The sequence below is a fragment of the Schistocerca americana genome, chromosome X (genome assembly GCF_021461395.2).
Source record: "Schistocerca americana isolate TAMUIC-IGC-003095 chromosome X, iqSchAmer2.1, whole genome shotgun sequence".
NCBI lineage: Eukaryota > Metazoa > Arthropoda > Insecta > Orthoptera > Acrididae > Schistocerca > Schistocerca americana.
In genome coordinates this window covers 700,196,637-700,214,685 of record NC_060130.1, presented here as the reverse complement: position 1 = coordinate 700,214,685, position 18,049 = coordinate 700,196,637, and the positions used below count along the sequence as shown (strand labels likewise).

Here is an 18,049-nt window from a genome sequence, read left to right as displayed (position 1 = left end):
TAATCCAACAGCAATAGAGTGTTTTTTAAACCTTGTCAAGGAACAGGAGTGGCAGGATGTTTATAGTGCCGATAACATAGATGATACATACAATGCTTTCCTTAACACATTTCTCATGCTCTTTGAGAGTTGCTTTCCATTAGAACGTTCTAAATGGGGTACTAGCAGTAATAGGCAGCCCGGGTGGCTGACTAGTGGGATATGGATATCTTGTAGAACAAAGCGGGAATTATATCAAAATGTTAGAAGTAGTCACAATCGAGCTACAGTAGCCCATTACGAATAGTATTGTAAGGTGCTAAAGGTGCTTAAAAATGTTATTAAGAAGGCAAAGAGTATGTGGTATGCAAATAGAATAGCTAATTCACAGTATAAAATTAAAACCATATGGTCAGTTGTGAAGGAAGTGTCTGGTCAGCAGCACAAGGTCGACGATATAAAGTCAGTTCGTAGTAAAAATATTTCTGTTGCTGATAAATTAGATGTATACACAGTATTTAAAACTCATTTCCTGAGCATTGCTGGTGAATTAAATAAAAATTTAGTTTCTACAGGAAATCATATAACTTTCTTGGCAAATGCCTTTTTGAGATTGATGTCTGAAATACTCCTCTGTGATACAGACAAGGGGGAGATTGAGTCAATAATTAAATCACTGAAGACTAAGTACTCTCATGGTTATGATGGAGTGTCTAGCAGAATATTAAAGTACTGTGCTGTACATGTTAGTCCTGTATTTAGCCATATTTGTAATTTTTCCTTTAGGGTTGGTCAGTTTCCTGAGCCATTAAAGTGCTCAGTAGTAAAGTTGCTTTATAAAAAGGGTGAAAGGAATAATGTAGATAATTTTAGAACTATTTCTATGCCATCAGTGTTTGCAAAAGTTATTGAAAAGGCTGTGTATGTAAGGATAATTGATCATTTTATATCACACGATTTGCTATCAAATGTACAGTTCGGCTTTAGAAGTCGCTTAACAACTGAAAATGCTATATTCTCCTTTCTCTGTAAGATACTGGATGGGCTAAACAAAAGGTTTTGAATGCTTGACATATTTTTTGATTTAACTAAGGCATTTGATTGTGTTGATCACAAAATATTGCTCCAGGAGCTGGACCATTATGGAACATGGGGAGTAGCTCACAATTGGTTCACCTCTTACTTTAGCAACAGGCAGCAAAAGGTCATTATTCGCAATGTTGATAACGGCTGTGATGTGGGGTCTGAGTGGGATACCGTCAAGTGGGGGGTGCCCCAGGGATCAGTGTTGGGGTCACTCCTGTTCCTTATTTATATAAATGATATGCCCTCTAGTATTACAGGTAACTAAAATATTTGTCTGCTGATGACACTAGCTTGGTAGTAAAGGATGTTGGGTGCAACATTGGCTCGGTTTCAAATAGTGCAGTACATGACCTAAGTTCATGGCTTGTAGAAAATAAACTAACGCTAAATCACTGTAAGACACAGTTTTTAAAGTTTCTAACACACAATTCAACAAAACGTGACATTTTAATTTCACCGAATGGGCGTATGATTAGTGAAACTGAGCAGTTCAAATTTCTAGGTGTTCAGATAGATAATAAGCTGTTGTGGAAAGCCCACGTCCAGGATCTTGTTCAAAGACTTAATACTGTCATTTTTACTATTTGAACGGTATCAGAAGTGAGTGATTGTTTGACATTAAAATTAGTCTACTTTGCTTATTTTCATTCACTTACATCATATGGTATTATATTTTGGGGTAACTCTTCCCATTCTAAAAGGATATTTTTGGCTCAGAAACGGGCAGTTCGGGCAATAAGTGGTGTAAGTTCACGAACCTCTTGTTGACCCCTGTTCACGAGTCTGGGTGTTTTGACATTGGCCTCTCAATATATATACTCCTTACTGCCATTTCTTGTTAACAATATCAGCTTACTGCCAAGAATAAGCAGCTTTCACTCGGTTAATACTTGGCAGAAATCAAACCTGCATTTGGATCGGACTTCCTTAACTCTTATGCAGAAAGGCGTGCAGTATACTGCTGCATCCATTTTCGATAAGCTACCACTTGAATTCAAAAATCTTAGCAGTAATCCACGCACTTTCAAATCGAAACTGCAGAGTTTCCTCATGGGGTCACTCCTTCTATTCTGTCGAGGAGTTTCTTGAAAAATTAAGCTGATTCTTATTGTATTGTTGATTGCGTTTATTTAAACTTATGGACTGACTTTTTTCGTGTTCATAAACATTTATTTTTATCTGTTATTACTTTTATGTTGTAATTTCACGTACTGACACATTCCATTACCTTGGAGATTTGCTCCTCAATTTGGTCCTACGGAACTTGATGTGTAAATAAAAGAAATAAAAATGTCTTTCATCCATGTAGTATGCTTGTCCTTACCAACAAAATATCTCTTATTGTTCTGATATCTATCACTGTCATCCTCACTTTCATTGCTTTCTGTATCATGTTCACTATATAGTTCAACGTCTACGTCTCCACCTTCGGTACCTGATTCGTCACTAAAGATTTCATTTCGCAGTGCAACATTACACTGATCCTCTGTTACATCCATTATAGCCCTCGTCTGAAATAAATAGGCTGATTCAGCAATTTGAATGTATGCTACAAACGTATTTGTGTTGGGACAAACGATACCAACATTGCTACTCTGGGTCCTATAGCCCCAACAAGTACTTACCTACTTGCTATGGTCGGTCTGGCAGACACAAACATGCTACAAGCACTCCTAGACAGTGGACTTCCGCCATCACTTGACGAGGAAATGACACATATGTGTAAGGTAGGAAGCTACAAGGAACGCTGCTCGTGTGCAGTGTTGTGAACCTAATGAAAACGAATAGCTCACACAAGTCAGGGTCCGGGAGACCCACCAGTAGCAATGCAGGGTTAAATAGGCAAAGACACCCAACCAGCACAACACCTGTTGTGGCTAAACACTTTACGGCTCTCTGCGTAAGACATCTCCTTTCATATTGTGTATTAGCAGCTTTTAGTTCGTGCTCTGTATGCATAGCACACCATGAGTGAACCCTGGAACAGTGAGATATTGTCCTGTATGTGGATGAGTCGTGGTTTACCTAAATGACTGTCATTATGTAATGTATACCTGGGACCTATTACAACACTGTCAACATCGTGCAAAGGGATTGATTTGGTGACAACTGTATTCTTATACATTGTGTTAGATGCCTGTATGCAAGTGCCCATGTTACGTGGGTTTCATTGGTCCTTAGGGATGCGTGTGTAGACTTCAGTCCATGTGTTGGATGATAATTTGTAACTACACATGGCTGGCTAGGTGACAAGAGTTCCTACAACATAAGGACATCAAATGCCTCGAGTGGCCAGCTCAAGTACCAGACTGAAATTTAATTCCACACGTATTATACGCTTGAGACAGGAGGTTTTCAGGCTTAATACCATCACCACAGACTATTGACTATTGTTGACCTCCAGAAGACACTTGTCAAGCAAACGATGGCAATACCACAAGCCATACTGAATGGCCTGATTTCTGATTTCCAGTGTGTGATAAATGACTCCCACTGCCCATGGTTATTTATCTGGTATCTTAGTATTTATATGATTGCATTGCTTGTGCCTTACCATCTTTTTAGTGCTCACATTTTTAATATTTCTAATGTTTTGTTTATCTCAAAGATGTGTTAACTTAGGAAGCATGGTTTATATTGGATGGCCTTTAACAGTTGCTTTTTGTCCCGATTATATTTTGTACTAATGTTCTTTATGTATCTAAAACATATCATAGTTTGCAGTTCTATAAAATGAACTGAAAGTATGTAGTAAAGACATAATTTCATGTTGTTCACTCACTTATTTGCTTCTCTCTTATTAATCACATCATGGCCATATGTTGTTTAGCAATAACTTTTTCAATTAATGTATTTATTTGATGACTTCTGTGCTGAAATTCTCTTAATTTTGCTCAGAATTACAGGAGGGATTAAATAAGATGGAAAACAGAGCTGCGGTTACAGAAGAAAGAGTTTCCACAACAGCAGTGTGTCCCTTACCAGCTGCTAAGGACTCTAAAGATTCAAAGGTAAACTTTGTTGCATAGGTGAAACTGTTGGACAGTGAACCTTAGTTTAACGATACTTACAAAAGTTGCATATTTTCTATGCATAGAAAGTGTGGTGTATGGTTGTGCGTTGTGATTGTACATAAAATGAAGTGTAACAAGCTGATTACCTACTTACTCCAAATAATCCTTAGTGTACCACTAGTCATGGAAATGGAAATATGCGGAATCATCATCTTTTTTTAAATGAATATCAGTACAGCATTTCTGATTTTATCATTTTATGTACCTTCTGTCATTTCTTAATTGTAGAATCTATTAGAATCTTATGAGCGTATAAGTTTCATCTCATTGATGGAATAAAATGATGTCTGACAGATAAGTTTTGCTTCTTTTATTTTTGAAAGTTCTCTTAGTGAATCTGTGTGCTCCTTTCTTCACATACTTGCTGTAATGGAACTGTGTTTGGTTGTCCCAGATGGTCAAAGGTAATCTGTTCTCAGCATTTACATTTATAAAACGAACTGGAAGTATGCAGCTAGGATTTAATTTAGTTTTCTGTCTTTTTATGACTTTATTTTTTATTTAATATGAAAATTCTCTTTCATTAACCTTGTGATGTCAATGTTTCATTTAACATTACATGATCTAAATCTATATATACATTCCACAGACCTCTGTGAAGTGCATGGCAGAGGGTGCTTATCATGCTACCACATGGTAGGATTTATTCTCATTACAGTTGTGTGTGCAGCATGGGAAAAATGACTGACTAAATGCCTCTATGCTTACTGGAATTAGTCTAATCTTGTCTTCCTGATCACTGTGGGATTGGTATGTTATATCCAGGAGGCTGAAGAATATCACAGCATGTGTCATTTAATACTGGTTCTTGAAATTTTCTAAGCAGGGTTTCGCAGGGTAATTGCCATCTATCTTCACGCACCTGTCAATTCAAGTTTTTCAGCATATCCATGGTGCTCTTGTGTGAGTCAAATGAACTTGTGACCAATTGTGCCACTCTTCTTTGTGTATGTCCAATATGCCATGTTACTTCTGTTTGGTGTGGAGTGCACAAGTGATTTGTAAGCACTCTCTCATGAAGATGTTCTGCCAATGATCCAAAGTATTTTACTGACATTTCCTGCAACTGAGCTTGTATGATCATTTCATTTCATATCCCTAAAACTGTTACATCCAGGTACAGGTACGAGTTGACTGATTCTAGGTATGATTTAGCGATGTTGTAGCCCTAGCATACTACTTTTCTGCATTGTGTAAAGAGCATGATTCAGCAAGGGTCCCAGTACACTTTCCAGGCACATGCCTGAAGTTACTGCTGTTACTGTTAACGACTCTCCATCCAAGATAACATACTCCATCCTCCTTATCAAGAGATCTTCAATCCAGTAATAAATTTAGTTTAATGCCCCATGTAATCATACTTTTGTTTATAAAAATTGTCATGCATACATTTGATTGACTTGATGCAAGCCTTTCAGTGTGCCATGTTATAAAAGAGCATTTTGGGTTTTGCATGATCATTGTTTTCAGAATCAGTAGTGGTTGCGAAGGAGGAGGTTATTCTGTTTCAGATATCTCATTATATTTCAAATTGGAACATATTCTGGGTTTCTACAGCAGACAGATGTCAGTGCGATTGGACGATAGTTTTGTGGAGCACTTTCACCACTCTTCTTGTAAATGGGTGTGACCAATGCTTTCTACCAACCACTAGGCATAGTTTTTTTGTTTGAGGATCTACATTATATTATGGTTAAAATGGAAAAAAACATGAGCAATCTGTACATAATACCAGAATTTCTCAGGATTTTGTGAGAGATCTTTTGCTAATATTCTGCTAAGGTAGTCACTGAAGGCTTTGCACATTGCCTTCTTGACAGCCAAACACATTAAATTCAGTATATCACTATCTATAGCCCTACCTTTTGTCTTATACTTTTAACTGGTAGTCACTGTTTATTATGTGCATATTTCACTAAATAAACTTTGCATTTTCACTCAGTGTGTATTTACTATAGTAAATAATTTTTTTTAGAAATACTTTTATGAAAAAGCAAGAGGTATGTAGTGAAATGTGCATGCAGATGTCAAGAATAGGGCATACTAGACTGTACAGGACAACAAAAAACAGATCCATTGTAGCACATAAACGAATAAAGAATGACAAAAAATCTCTACAGAGGATAATTTGTTTGACTGACTGACACCATTTGCTTCTTTTACATTCAAACACCCTTTTACATAGTTGCAGATATAGAACTTATCTGCTAAGAAGGTAGTAGTAATTAATGAAATCTGAATCTTTCTGAAATCAAGCCTGACACTTAGTATCCCTCTTAATGGACCTACCATAAAGATTAGTATATATCTTACCAAGAATCCTGCCACAAACATCATATTTTCCAGTTCTGTCTGCCCTTAACTGTCAGTGGTCTTGTCCTATGTAAGAAGCTATCAAGAGGAAATAAGAGTATCTATATGAATTGTGGATGTAACTGCTGGTTAGAAGAAGAAGGTGGTGACAATCTCGTCAATAATTACCTCTCATAAGAGTGCCAGCCTTCTTCAAAATAAGAGAATGTGCAGATGATAGTGATGGCAATGGTGACTGCCAACTGTGAAAGAAAAAGTAAATTAAAGGTAGACTGCTCTTGTAAATATTAAGATTTTAAACCAAGTGTAAATCATCTGGTTCCTACGCAGTGGCTAGCACACTGGACTTGCATTAGGGAGGACGACGGTTCATTCCCGCATCTGGCCATCCTGATTTAGGTTTTCCGTGATTTCCCTAAATCACTCCAGGCAAATGCCAGGATGGTTCCTTCCGTCCCCGTTCTTCCCTAATCTGATGAGACCGATGACCTCATTGTCTGGGCTCCTCCCCCCCCAAACAACTCAACCCAACTGGTTCCTTCTGTTTTATAGACAGCTCTGTGTGTTGCTGATAACCTTTTATTTCCTACAAATTTGCCCAATACTCACAGTTCATTACTTCCAGATGTTGCAAATCAAATGGTCAATACAGTAAGTGAAACCATAGAAGCCATTGAGTGTGTATGTGTAGCTCAGGATGGTGATATTGATAATATTTTGCCAGACTAGTGCAAAATTGCTTGAAACAGAGTGACAGCATGCTATGTAGAATATTTAAGTTTTATTGAAGCCACGTGGGGCTTTAGTCACACTATAATAAACAATTTGACAGGAAAATGCACTTGGGAAGTTTGCAAACATTTTGTAACTGATGAGATGCATCAATTAATTATTTGTGAAACAAACTGATGTTGCTGCAGTTGTGGGTTTGAGTCTGAAGACTGCTCTGATGCAGCTCTTCATACTACTCTATCCTGCGCAAGCCTCTTCATCTGTGAATAACTACAGCAGCCTAATGAATCTTGTTACTGTATTCATCTCTTGCTCTCCCGCTACCATTTTAATCTCCCACACTGCCATCCAATACTAAATTGGTGATCTCTTGATATCTCAGAATGTATCCTATAAACCGATCCCTTCTTTCAGTAATGTTATCCCACAAATTACCTTTCTCCCCAATTCTATTCAGTACCTCCTCATTTCTGATATATGATCAATCCATCCGATCTTCAGCATTCTTCTGTAGAACCACATTACAAGAGATTCTGCTCTCATCTTGTCTGAACTGTTTTTTGTCCACATTTCACTTCCATACAGTGCTACACTCCAGATAAATACCTTCAGAATAGACTTCCTAACATTTAAATCTTTATTAGATGTTAAAAAATTTTCTCTTTTTCAGAAACTTTTTCTTGCCATTGCCAGCTTGCATTTTATATCCTCTCCACTTCAGCCATCCTCAGTTATTTTACTACCCAAATAGCAAAACTAGTTCACTACTTTTAGTGTCTTGTTTCTTCATCTAATTCTCTCAGCATCATCTGATTTAGTTCAACTACATTCGTTTACTCTTCTTTTGCTTTTGTTAATGTTTATCTTGTATCATCCTTTCAAGACAATGTTCAAGCACTCTTCTAAGTCCTTTGCTGTCTCTAACAGAATTAAAATGTCATCAGTAAACAGAAAAGATTTTATTTCTTCTCCCAGAACTTTAATTCCTTCCCCAAATTTTTCTTTGGTATTCTTTACTGCTTGCTCAATGTACAGATTGAATAACATCAGGGATAGGCCACAACCCTGTCTCACTTACGTCTCAACCTCTGTTTCCTTTTCATGCCCGTATAAACTGAACAACTTATCTGGAAAGTTATCCGTTTTTAAATGCACCTACATACACTGCCTGAGAAAAAAGTGGTCCACCCAAAAGGGGAGGAGGAAATAAAATGAAACTTAATGGGTTGAGAAGGTATGTGATGTTACTTCAGTGATTGCAATGTCGAGTCCAATTTACGAAGAATTATTAGTTTAACATAGTGCCCCTCCTGCCCTGGATCCAGTTGGGAAAAATTTCATAAAACATTTGTATCCTATCCTGAGGTGAGCTGGTCCACAACTATTGTAACTGGTTCTTGGTACCCCATATACTAGTACTGGGAAGAAGTTGACATCCAAGTTGGCCCCACATACGTTCTATCAGGGACAGATCTGGGTATCTAGCTGGTCATAGGACTACCTCTGCACCTCGCAAACAGTTTCTAGAGAGACACACCATGTATGGATGAGTATTGTCCTCCTGAAAAAAAAAATGAAACTTTGATATTATTGCATGAGAGATAAAATATGAGGATGATTGATGAGGATGGGGTGTCAGTGTCGTAGGGTTGTGCTATCAGGGTTCCCTCAGTCACACGCAGCCGTGACCTCAAGTTGTACCCGATGGCTCCAGACACCACTACATCAGGGTAATACTGCTGCGTCTCTCCAAAACGTGGCAAGAATGGAACCTCTCCCAAGGTTGCCAGTATACTCAATGAGGGTGGTCATCCGTGTAGTGCAGAACCATGAGTCATTGCTGAAGACAACACAGTGCAGTGCCAGTTATCGGCATTTCTTACTTCTCAGTGATGGCACCAATCCAAACACAGCTATTTATATTGTTGTACAACAGCATATTATGCATGGGGTGATAATTCCATAGTCTGGATGCTGCTAGTCTCTGACCCAATGGTGTGGGCTGACACAAAACGGCGCAGGGAGTCAATTGCTTGGTCTTGGATGGCATGTGCAGATGTGGGTTAAGATATGTTTGGTGTACAATACTGTAATCATACTGATGGTTAGACATGATTTACAGAAATTTTGATGACTGTCTAATCTGGACACCCCCATAAATCTGGCTATTGTACGATTTGACCAGCAGCCCAAATGTAGACCCAAAATGAAGTCCCTATAAACCTCTGTCAGGTGCTAATAGTGCTGTCTCACAAGAGAATGTGGCAACTCCACCTCTTCACAGTGATTGCCCAACATCACATGCTGTTTCCAGTTTTATATACACCATGAGGCCCAGTAACAACACTAAACATAAACAGCATCAGTGCACTCTGGTAACCATTCTGTGTGTCGCAGAGAATTGTAACACTAATTGTTTACATACCTGCCAATAGTGTGTATGTGTACAAAGTTACGTTAACATCTGACCATGTCTTCTGGGTGCTTCACTTCTTTCGTCTGACAGTATAGATTAGGATGATCAAATGTATCATTTTTAATGGGACTGCCCCGTTTTTTTTTGTTATGTGCCCCATTGTCCTAATAAACTGGTCACCAAAGTCCCGTTTTTCTGTAAGCCCTTACTTGTCAAAAACTTTAACTTTTTCATTTAGTTCTCTTTGGGATTTTATTTGTTTTATGCATCGGTTTTGTCTCATACTTTTTCATATATCCTTACTAAGATTCAGGAGCAACTTGAACGTTCAAGGGAACACGATCACTGGAGGTCACATTTTAGATATTACATTTTCTTTGCCCTTGAGCTGTAATGAAAGTGGAGAGTGAAAATAACTTTGACAGTAGAGGAACAGAGAGAAGACTTTCCACTATCTTGCTCAGTGCAGGCAACTCTGGCGAAAACTTCGTATTGATCACTTTTTTTACGGTAGAAAGTACTCACAGAAGTAACTGGTTTAGTGATAGGTCGTTATAGCGATGTTAATGTTCAAATGCTGTGCTTATCTGTCGTAATGAACATGAATTAGCTACATACTGTTAGATCCCATAGATTGACAGTAGCTGCAAGCAGCTCGGTCTTCTGATTTCTACCGAAAAGTCAGTAAAAAGTAGAGAACAGCTTGTAACAATGGTGGCACAGCAAGCTTGTGCCAACGCATTCTACTGTTTGTTGTTCACTTCGTTAGAGAAACATGTCTGTTAATATGGAGAAAAGAAAATGTACTTTCTCTGAAACTTGTAAAATTTCCTTTCTTGGAGCAAAATGCAACATATAGAAATGTAGAATGTACTTTGTCATTCAGTTTTCTCCATTGAAGATGAAGGACGAGTCCATATAATGCAACACATTAAGAAGCAGCAGCACAGGCTTGCAGTTTCCTTGGGAACTTCCAGTAGCGTAACTTCCAGTAGCGTAACTTCCAGTAGCGTAACTTCCAGTAGCGTTGGGCTCTTTTAAGCATTAATATTCACTAGCTATACGTTCATTGTAGTGTTACAAATAACTTTGAGAAAATTATTGTTAATATGTTGTGACAGCATTTATACTGGCATTAAAAAGTGAAAAAAGTGTGATGGTACACTGCATGATTTGAGAGATGAGTGTAAAGCAGAAGGTTGAGGGGACAAAAAAATCTGTTCAAAGGGATGGAGGCGGTTGTAATGGGAACAAAATTTGCCATATGGAAACACTGTGAATAAGCCTGTTGTCAAGCACCAAAGAGAAAGTTCAAAGAAATTCTTGAAACACCTCTTGGAAATAGCCAGGAGTTTCTGGTGCTATGTATTGAAAGTAATTAGTCTATTCCAGAATGAGATTTCCACTCTCCAATGGAGTGTGTGCTGATATGAAACTTCCTGGCAGATTAAAACTGTATACTGGACCGAGACTCGAACTCAGGACCTTTGCCTTTCTCGGGCAAGTGCTCTACCTACTGAGCTACCAAAGAACGACTTACGACCCGTCCTCCAGCAGGTAGAGCACTTGCCCGCAAAATGCAAAGGTCCCGAGTTCGAGTGTCAGTCTGGCATACAGTTTTAATCTGCCAGGAAGTTTCAACTAGTCTATTATTTGAAGGCAGGCAATATTTACCTGCTACTAACCTCACACAAACACTTCTAGATAAAAAGCATTGTTCAATCACTAGAAGACAATAACTACATATAAACCACTACAGTTCACTTATTATTTGATTTACACTGGTGTCCAAAACTAAAGCAACAAACTACTATTTCCCCATCCTGTGCCTAATTCATGATATGAATACAAACTGTCAACAGATGTCTGTATGATCATGTTCTGCATAGAAGGTGGAATTTTGGTCAATGGAAAACCATGCCAATGATGATGACAGGGCACCTATCAAATGGAGTGGTGTTTGCCGGATAGTCCCACATCCACAATTTCTGCGTACGCAGTCACAGTATGGCGTAGACTCTCTTCGGTGGAGGGCCATGGGAAGAATGGAAGCAGGACAGTTACAAACTTGTGGGCTGATGGCTTAATGTGAATCTTTCTGTTGTTTCTTGGATGTGGCGACAGTTTATAGAGATCGAAACTGTATGCTGAAGACCAGGGCAGGGCCAACCGTGTGTGACATCAGAAAGAGAGGACCATTATTTTGCTCTAAGGGCACAACAGTACTGCCTTAGTACTGCACAGCAACTGGCATCTGACCTTGGAGCATCATCTGGACATGTTGTATCAAGGAAAATTGTGTAGAGAAGGCTTCGACAGTGCAGCCTTTGTTGTCAGAGACCTGCTGTATGTGTGCCTCTGATGCATCTTCACAGAAGGTAACATCTAGAGTGGAGTTGTCAATATGCCATCTGGACAGTCAAGCAGTGGGCCAACGTTCATTTCACACATGAGTCCCGATTTGGTCTGGAGAGTGATTCTCAATGGATTCGCATCTGAAGAAGATGTGGAACACTATTTTGATCCCCGAACATTGTGGAAAGAGATGGATATTGAGGAGATTCACTAATGGTGTGGCCGGGGATTATACTGACCACTCGAACAGCTCTTCATGAAATTGTATGGGTGAATCATAAAGGTTTAACTGCTGTCAGGTATCGTGACGAGGTTGTGGAACCTCTAGTAGGGTTGTTGCGAGGTGCTGTGTGCCCAGACTTCTTACTGATGCTTGACTTCATAGAGCATGAGTAGGTGATGTTCTGTTGGAAATTGAAGATACTGAATGCATGGTGTGGCTTGCTCACTCTCCTGATTTGAATCCCATAGTGTGTGTTTGAGATGCACCAGGGAGACAGGTTGCATCATGCCAGCATCCACCAACCATTCTCCAAGACTTGCAGCCAGTTTCACAGGAGACTGAAGACATTATTCACTGCTTGCTCAGTTGTTGTCAGGCCTGTATTGCTGCCAGAGGTGGGCACACCTGATAGTGAGTACATTAACCAGTTGTCAGAATGTGTGTGCAAATCTGTTAAGTTGGAAAAAATCGAAGAACATTTTTATCTACTGTTATGCATGTTGCTGTTATGTTCTGTATTCTTTATGTTGTTTCTTCTTATCACCTGCTTATTCTGTTTTGTGGCAAAATAAATGCAACCTTGCAAAATTTCAGTTTGTTGTTTTAATTTTGGACACCAGTGTATTTGACCAGTAGCTCACCACTGGGACCATCCTCAAATATTCAGTGCCATGGTGGCAACACGATTGAGATTTAAAGCACCGGTCAACACCATCATCAGCACTAGGTATTGTGAGCTGAATAAATTAATTACAACAATTGCTGTGTCCCCTAGAGGTAGAACCTGTGTTTGCTAAGATGGCAACATAGTTCATCTTTTGTTTATTCTGTGGTCATCATCAATTGTTATTGTCCCAACATGGACCATATATGGAAAATGCCACCCCATTTATGTAAACATGTTGCACATTAATAAAGTTATGACTCTGGACAGACATCCGTAATTGTGGATTGATGTCTGCTGATGTGCTGTGTAGTAGTCTTGAACAAGTCATTGCTCATACAGTAGCTTGCATTTTTGATTTCATTGAATGTGAATAGTAGTATAAATTTTACCACTGTTTAACCACTAGGGCTACTTTTTATTTTCTTGTTTATTATGGGCAGATCACAATCTTTTTTAGCTCAGTTTTTCGTTACCTACAGTGCAGTCGTTGTTTAGTTTGATCTCTTGTTGTTGCAAACAGTTTTTAGTTTGTCACTGTCTCCAACACTTTCAGTCTTTTGTGTTATTGTATAGTTTTGCAAGTAGGATATTGTATTTGGACACGAGGGAAATGGTTACTGTCCATAAAAAGTATTGCTGGCCATGATCAGTAGATTTGAAGCTGCATCAACATTGGGACACCTACAATAAAAGCTGCAGTGTATGTAGTGCTTTTGAAATCCACTGGAAATTCTGATTTCACCAAATTTCTAATGCATATAACGTGAGTGGTTCACCCTCACTCTAGAGTGAGTAATTGGTAATTGGACAGTGGAGTGTTTGCTCCTCTTTGTGTGGAAGGCAAATGTGGGTACTGGCTACATGGCTACTCCTTATGCCTTTGTAAAGAGAGATTAGGTGCTGTCCAGTGTTGACAGAACACCTGAACCAGCATGAGATGCCTGAAGCTAGGCCAGTAGATAATTTTTGTGTCAAGTTCAGACAAGTGTAGTGGTTGGGTATGTAGGTCATTGGGAGCTCCAACATTAGGTTGGTAATGAAACCATCAGGAAAATAGCAGACAGGTCTGGAAGGTAGGCCAGTTTACACGTGATATGTTTGCTGGCAGGTCTCATCCAAGGGCCTGTTGAAAGCACAGGCTGGAAATTGTAACTCATATTTGCATGAATGATGCTTGCCACCTGGGTTCTGGGACCACCCTTAGTTCTGTTAGATCAGAGATGGTCTGCATGCCATCTCTATCTTGCCTGGCTGAACACTTCACCACAGCCACATCTTGCTGTCTGAAAGAGTGTGTGTGTGTGTGTGTGTGTGTGTGTGTGTGTGTGTGTGTGTGTGTGTGTGTGAGGGGGATGTGAATGTGCTGCATTTAAATGGCAATGCTGTCGCACTGCGTATGACTTAGTTTCGTATGTCTTAACAACATAATCAAAAACAAAACAAATTTTCAGTATTATTCAATTATATTTGGCATTCTGAAGACATAATATAATTTTTATCTTGTATAAACTGGCGGCATACAGACATACACTGACAATTTCACCAATGTTCACACTCAGTCTGCCACGTAATTGCGACTTATTTAATTTCATATTCAGACAAAGCCTTTCACCCACACATGTTGATGCAAATGTTTTATGATGTTTGCAGCATCATTATGGAGACTTGGAAACTCTTCCAGGGTAAGAAAAAGTACAGAAACGAATTTATTTTCAAATGGGAATTACACCGCAGATCATTCAGTTCTGTCTGCATATACACAGTGGTGCTTTCAACTGAAATGGCAAAGAATCTCAAAAACAGTTGATATTTGCAGTATACTCAAACCATGGACAAACTAACTTTGATTCCATAAGAAACTGTTGTGCCCAGTGCCCACAGACTATAAGGGAGGAATGGCACACAGCAATCAGGCACAGTGCCATTAGTTTTTGTTACTCTTGCATATATAGATTTCGGCTATAAATAGCCATCTTCAGCGTTTGGTGTTATTGTATTTGCAATACACACTTTGTTAAACACAATATGCTGGATGGTTTTAGCACATCTGATCCTTAGATTTTCATATTTATAATACATTGAACTTGCCCAGCTTGGCAGACTCTTACCAACATTGATTCCATAAAGTACTAAAACCATCCAGCATATTGTGTTCAACAATGCATTTCGAACAGGATAACACCAAGAACTGAAGATAACTATTTATAGCCGAAATCTAGATATACAAGAGTAATAAAAACTAATAAGATTGCGACTGATTGCTATGTGCCTCTCCTTCTGTTTAGCAAACTATCCTTGTACGCCTTTCAAGGCCACAATGACTTGTTCAAACCTTGCATTTTCTTTAACACCAGTGAGCTTAGGGAAATGGACGGTGTTTTTTTGATAGAATATGCCCCTTCTGCAAAGCGATTTTCTATGTAAATGCATCCTCATCAAATGAGAAATAGTAGTTCCTTATTTTGCAGTGTCTTACTATAGGCAGTGTGCAATCCAGTCCACTTAAAATTTGACGTCTGGAATCCATTCCAGATGTTCTAATTTTTGTTGCTGCTCTTCTTTTTCCTTCGTAAATTTAACAGTCATGATTTTTAAATCGAAAAATAATCCAGGCATGCCCCCTATACTTAAACAACATACTTCGCTGTACTCTATAAAGTCTCAATGCTCTTTGTTTAGTTCCATTGAAAACTGTTGCAGCTGACAGTGGAATAATGCATGCAACTTCTGAAAATTTACTATTCATACCACCAGTTTCACCACATGCTCCATACCTGCAAATTTAACACAAAGTACTTCTTGATGTACAGAACAATGAGTCCTTTCTGTTGATTGTTGTAATTTTTTGCTCTTTCATCATGAATTAAATCTTTTAAATTCTTTCTGCATGGTGTTGTAATGCCTTTCCAAAGCAAATTTGCAATACTTGTCAAATATGTAACTGTATCTTGCATAATATACATTTAGAATCATTATCCTGCTCTTCAGTCATTCCTATTCATTTTTAAAACTTGTGATGGTAGAATACTAGATTGTCTCATTTTCTGCAAACAGCCATTGGACCTGATAACTTATTTTTATACAATGAACAAATAGCAAATGGTAGACAACACTGACACCACGATTCCGCCAAACTGAAGAAAGTTGTGCTGACTGTAAAATGCCGCACTGCAAAGCTAAATGAAATGTTGGGCTGTACCCAGTACTTCAGACAAGTTCTGAGCAAAGTTGAGACAGGCTAAACCTCAGCCTTCGCATCATACTCGCATGCAGTTTGACCCGCTGTAGCCAACCAGGTGTTAGATGGGTACTTGAATTGGTAAACACAGACAGACTCGCACACCGATTGGAAACACAACTCGCTATTTGCATCATTGTACTTGGGACCAATCTTGGTTTTCAGGTCAAATGGAATCCAGATACTCAGACAATTAGGTGACATTATTGTAGGTGACATTATTGGATATGGATTTCTTGACCTCAGCTGTCTGGCAGAGAATTGTAGGACCCCTAAATAGATCAGGCATGAATGTGTGGCATGCACGTTTTTTAGATTAGAAAGCCCCTCCAATGGTTGATAATGAATTATATGCTGTAATCAGAGAAATCATGCAGAGCATATTTGAGATGTTCGTTGGAGACATGTTTTTTTTCTCAGACATCTCCCATAGAACCTAGCTATAAAAAGTATGGGGCATGGGGACAGGGGTGGAAGTGGGTGTGGAACAGCATTCCATTACCATTGTTATTGACCCGTATCATACAGAGAGCTGCATTGAATAAGAGAGTTTTATTTGCATTCCGTTACTGTTATATTGCTGCTTGAGGTAACCATCCTTGAAGCTGATGTCATGCAATAATCTAGCATATTTGGTCTCTACAATTCACATATCCTCTACATTTGAAGATAAATTCATTCTGTGGAACTGTGTGTTTAGGTTTTACTGCATTGGGTGATTCATTCTGTGATTAAGTTTCAAGCTGTTTGACTAACACACACACACACACACACACACACACACACACACACACACACACACACACCTACACCTGTGCCCGCACAGATTTGGGGGCGGGGGGGGAGGGGAGAGAGAGAGAGAGATATTCCTGATATTATTCAGTTGTCAGAAATTTGTGCACTGTCATGTTACATTTATTTATTTAGTTTTTAACAGATGTGATACATATGAGCAGTAATGGAAATGAAATCCAGAATGCCCAGTGTTATATGAGAAAGTATTAATTTCATATATATGTTGACTCGACAAATTTTTATGTAATTAACACTCTTAGTCATGGCAGGTTTTGTGATGATTTTCAGGACTACCCTGTAATGTTAATAACAGGTATAGCAGATTCTCGTGTTACGAATTGCTGTGAATTGTTAAAGTTAAAGGTATTTTCATTGTAGGTGCCATCTGAGGATGACTTTGAAATAGTGAAGTTAATTTCGAATGGAGCTTATGGTGCCGTTTACCTCGTTCGCTCGAAGGAAACACGTATGAGATTTGCAATGAAGAAAATAACAAAAAACAATCTTGTGCTAAGAAACCAGGTTGATCAAGTATTTGCTGAGCGTGATATCATGAGTTTTACTGATAATCCATTTGTAGTGAGCATGTATTGCAGCTTTGAAACAAAGGTAAGTTTTTTATCATAAAGAAGCTTCCTTATTTTATCTACTGAAATTAAGTTGATATGTGTATTGCATCATATATTTTGCACCAGTAGGGTTTGTGCTCGATTTTGAAAGTGTAAGTAGGATATCACTTACAATTGAGTTCGTGATATCGTAAAAATTATCACTTATTATTAAAGTGTGTATTAAGTGAAGATTTTCTGCATTAAATGGGATGATAAATGTGAAATTCAATCAGTGTTAGTGATGCGCCCCCCCCCCCCCCCCCCCATTTTCCTTTCCACCTCAGATACATCACATACATTTTTATGGTGAGGCAGAATCTGTATATGTATTGAGTGTTATATTGGGTGGAATACAGATGTGTTAACACACATTTAGTAGGCAGTAGGGTGGACGGATTTCCAAAGATACCACCCATTTAAATAATTCTTTGTTTGTGTTAGGTGTGTTTGTGAAATATTGTGCTTGTTTTCAAATCTAATCTTGCATTTTTTTCTGATAGTCTGTATTTTTATCCCAGTGCGGCTAAAAAGATCAGCTTCTTTTAATACTGTCATTGATA

At 38.6% G+C, this 18,049-nt stretch overlaps 1 protein-coding gene across 4 annotated transcripts in view; it reads left to right on the top strand.

Moving 5' to 3' along the window:
- LOC124556721 (microtubule-associated serine/threonine-protein kinase 2) overlaps nucleotides 1-18,049 on the top strand; it is a 262,482-nt gene that overhangs the window by 99,056 nt on the left and 145,377 nt on the right. For all 4 annotated transcript variants that reach the window (XM_047130713.1, XM_047130714.1, XM_047130712.1 and 1 more), the window contains exons 10-11: nucleotides 3,964-4,076; nucleotides 17,257-17,487. In XM_047130713.1, the coding sequence (XP_046986669.1) occupies nucleotides 3,964-4,076; nucleotides 17,257-17,487 (344 nt within the window). The remainder of the gene's footprint in view (nucleotides 1-3,963; nucleotides 4,077-17,256; nucleotides 17,488-18,049) is intronic.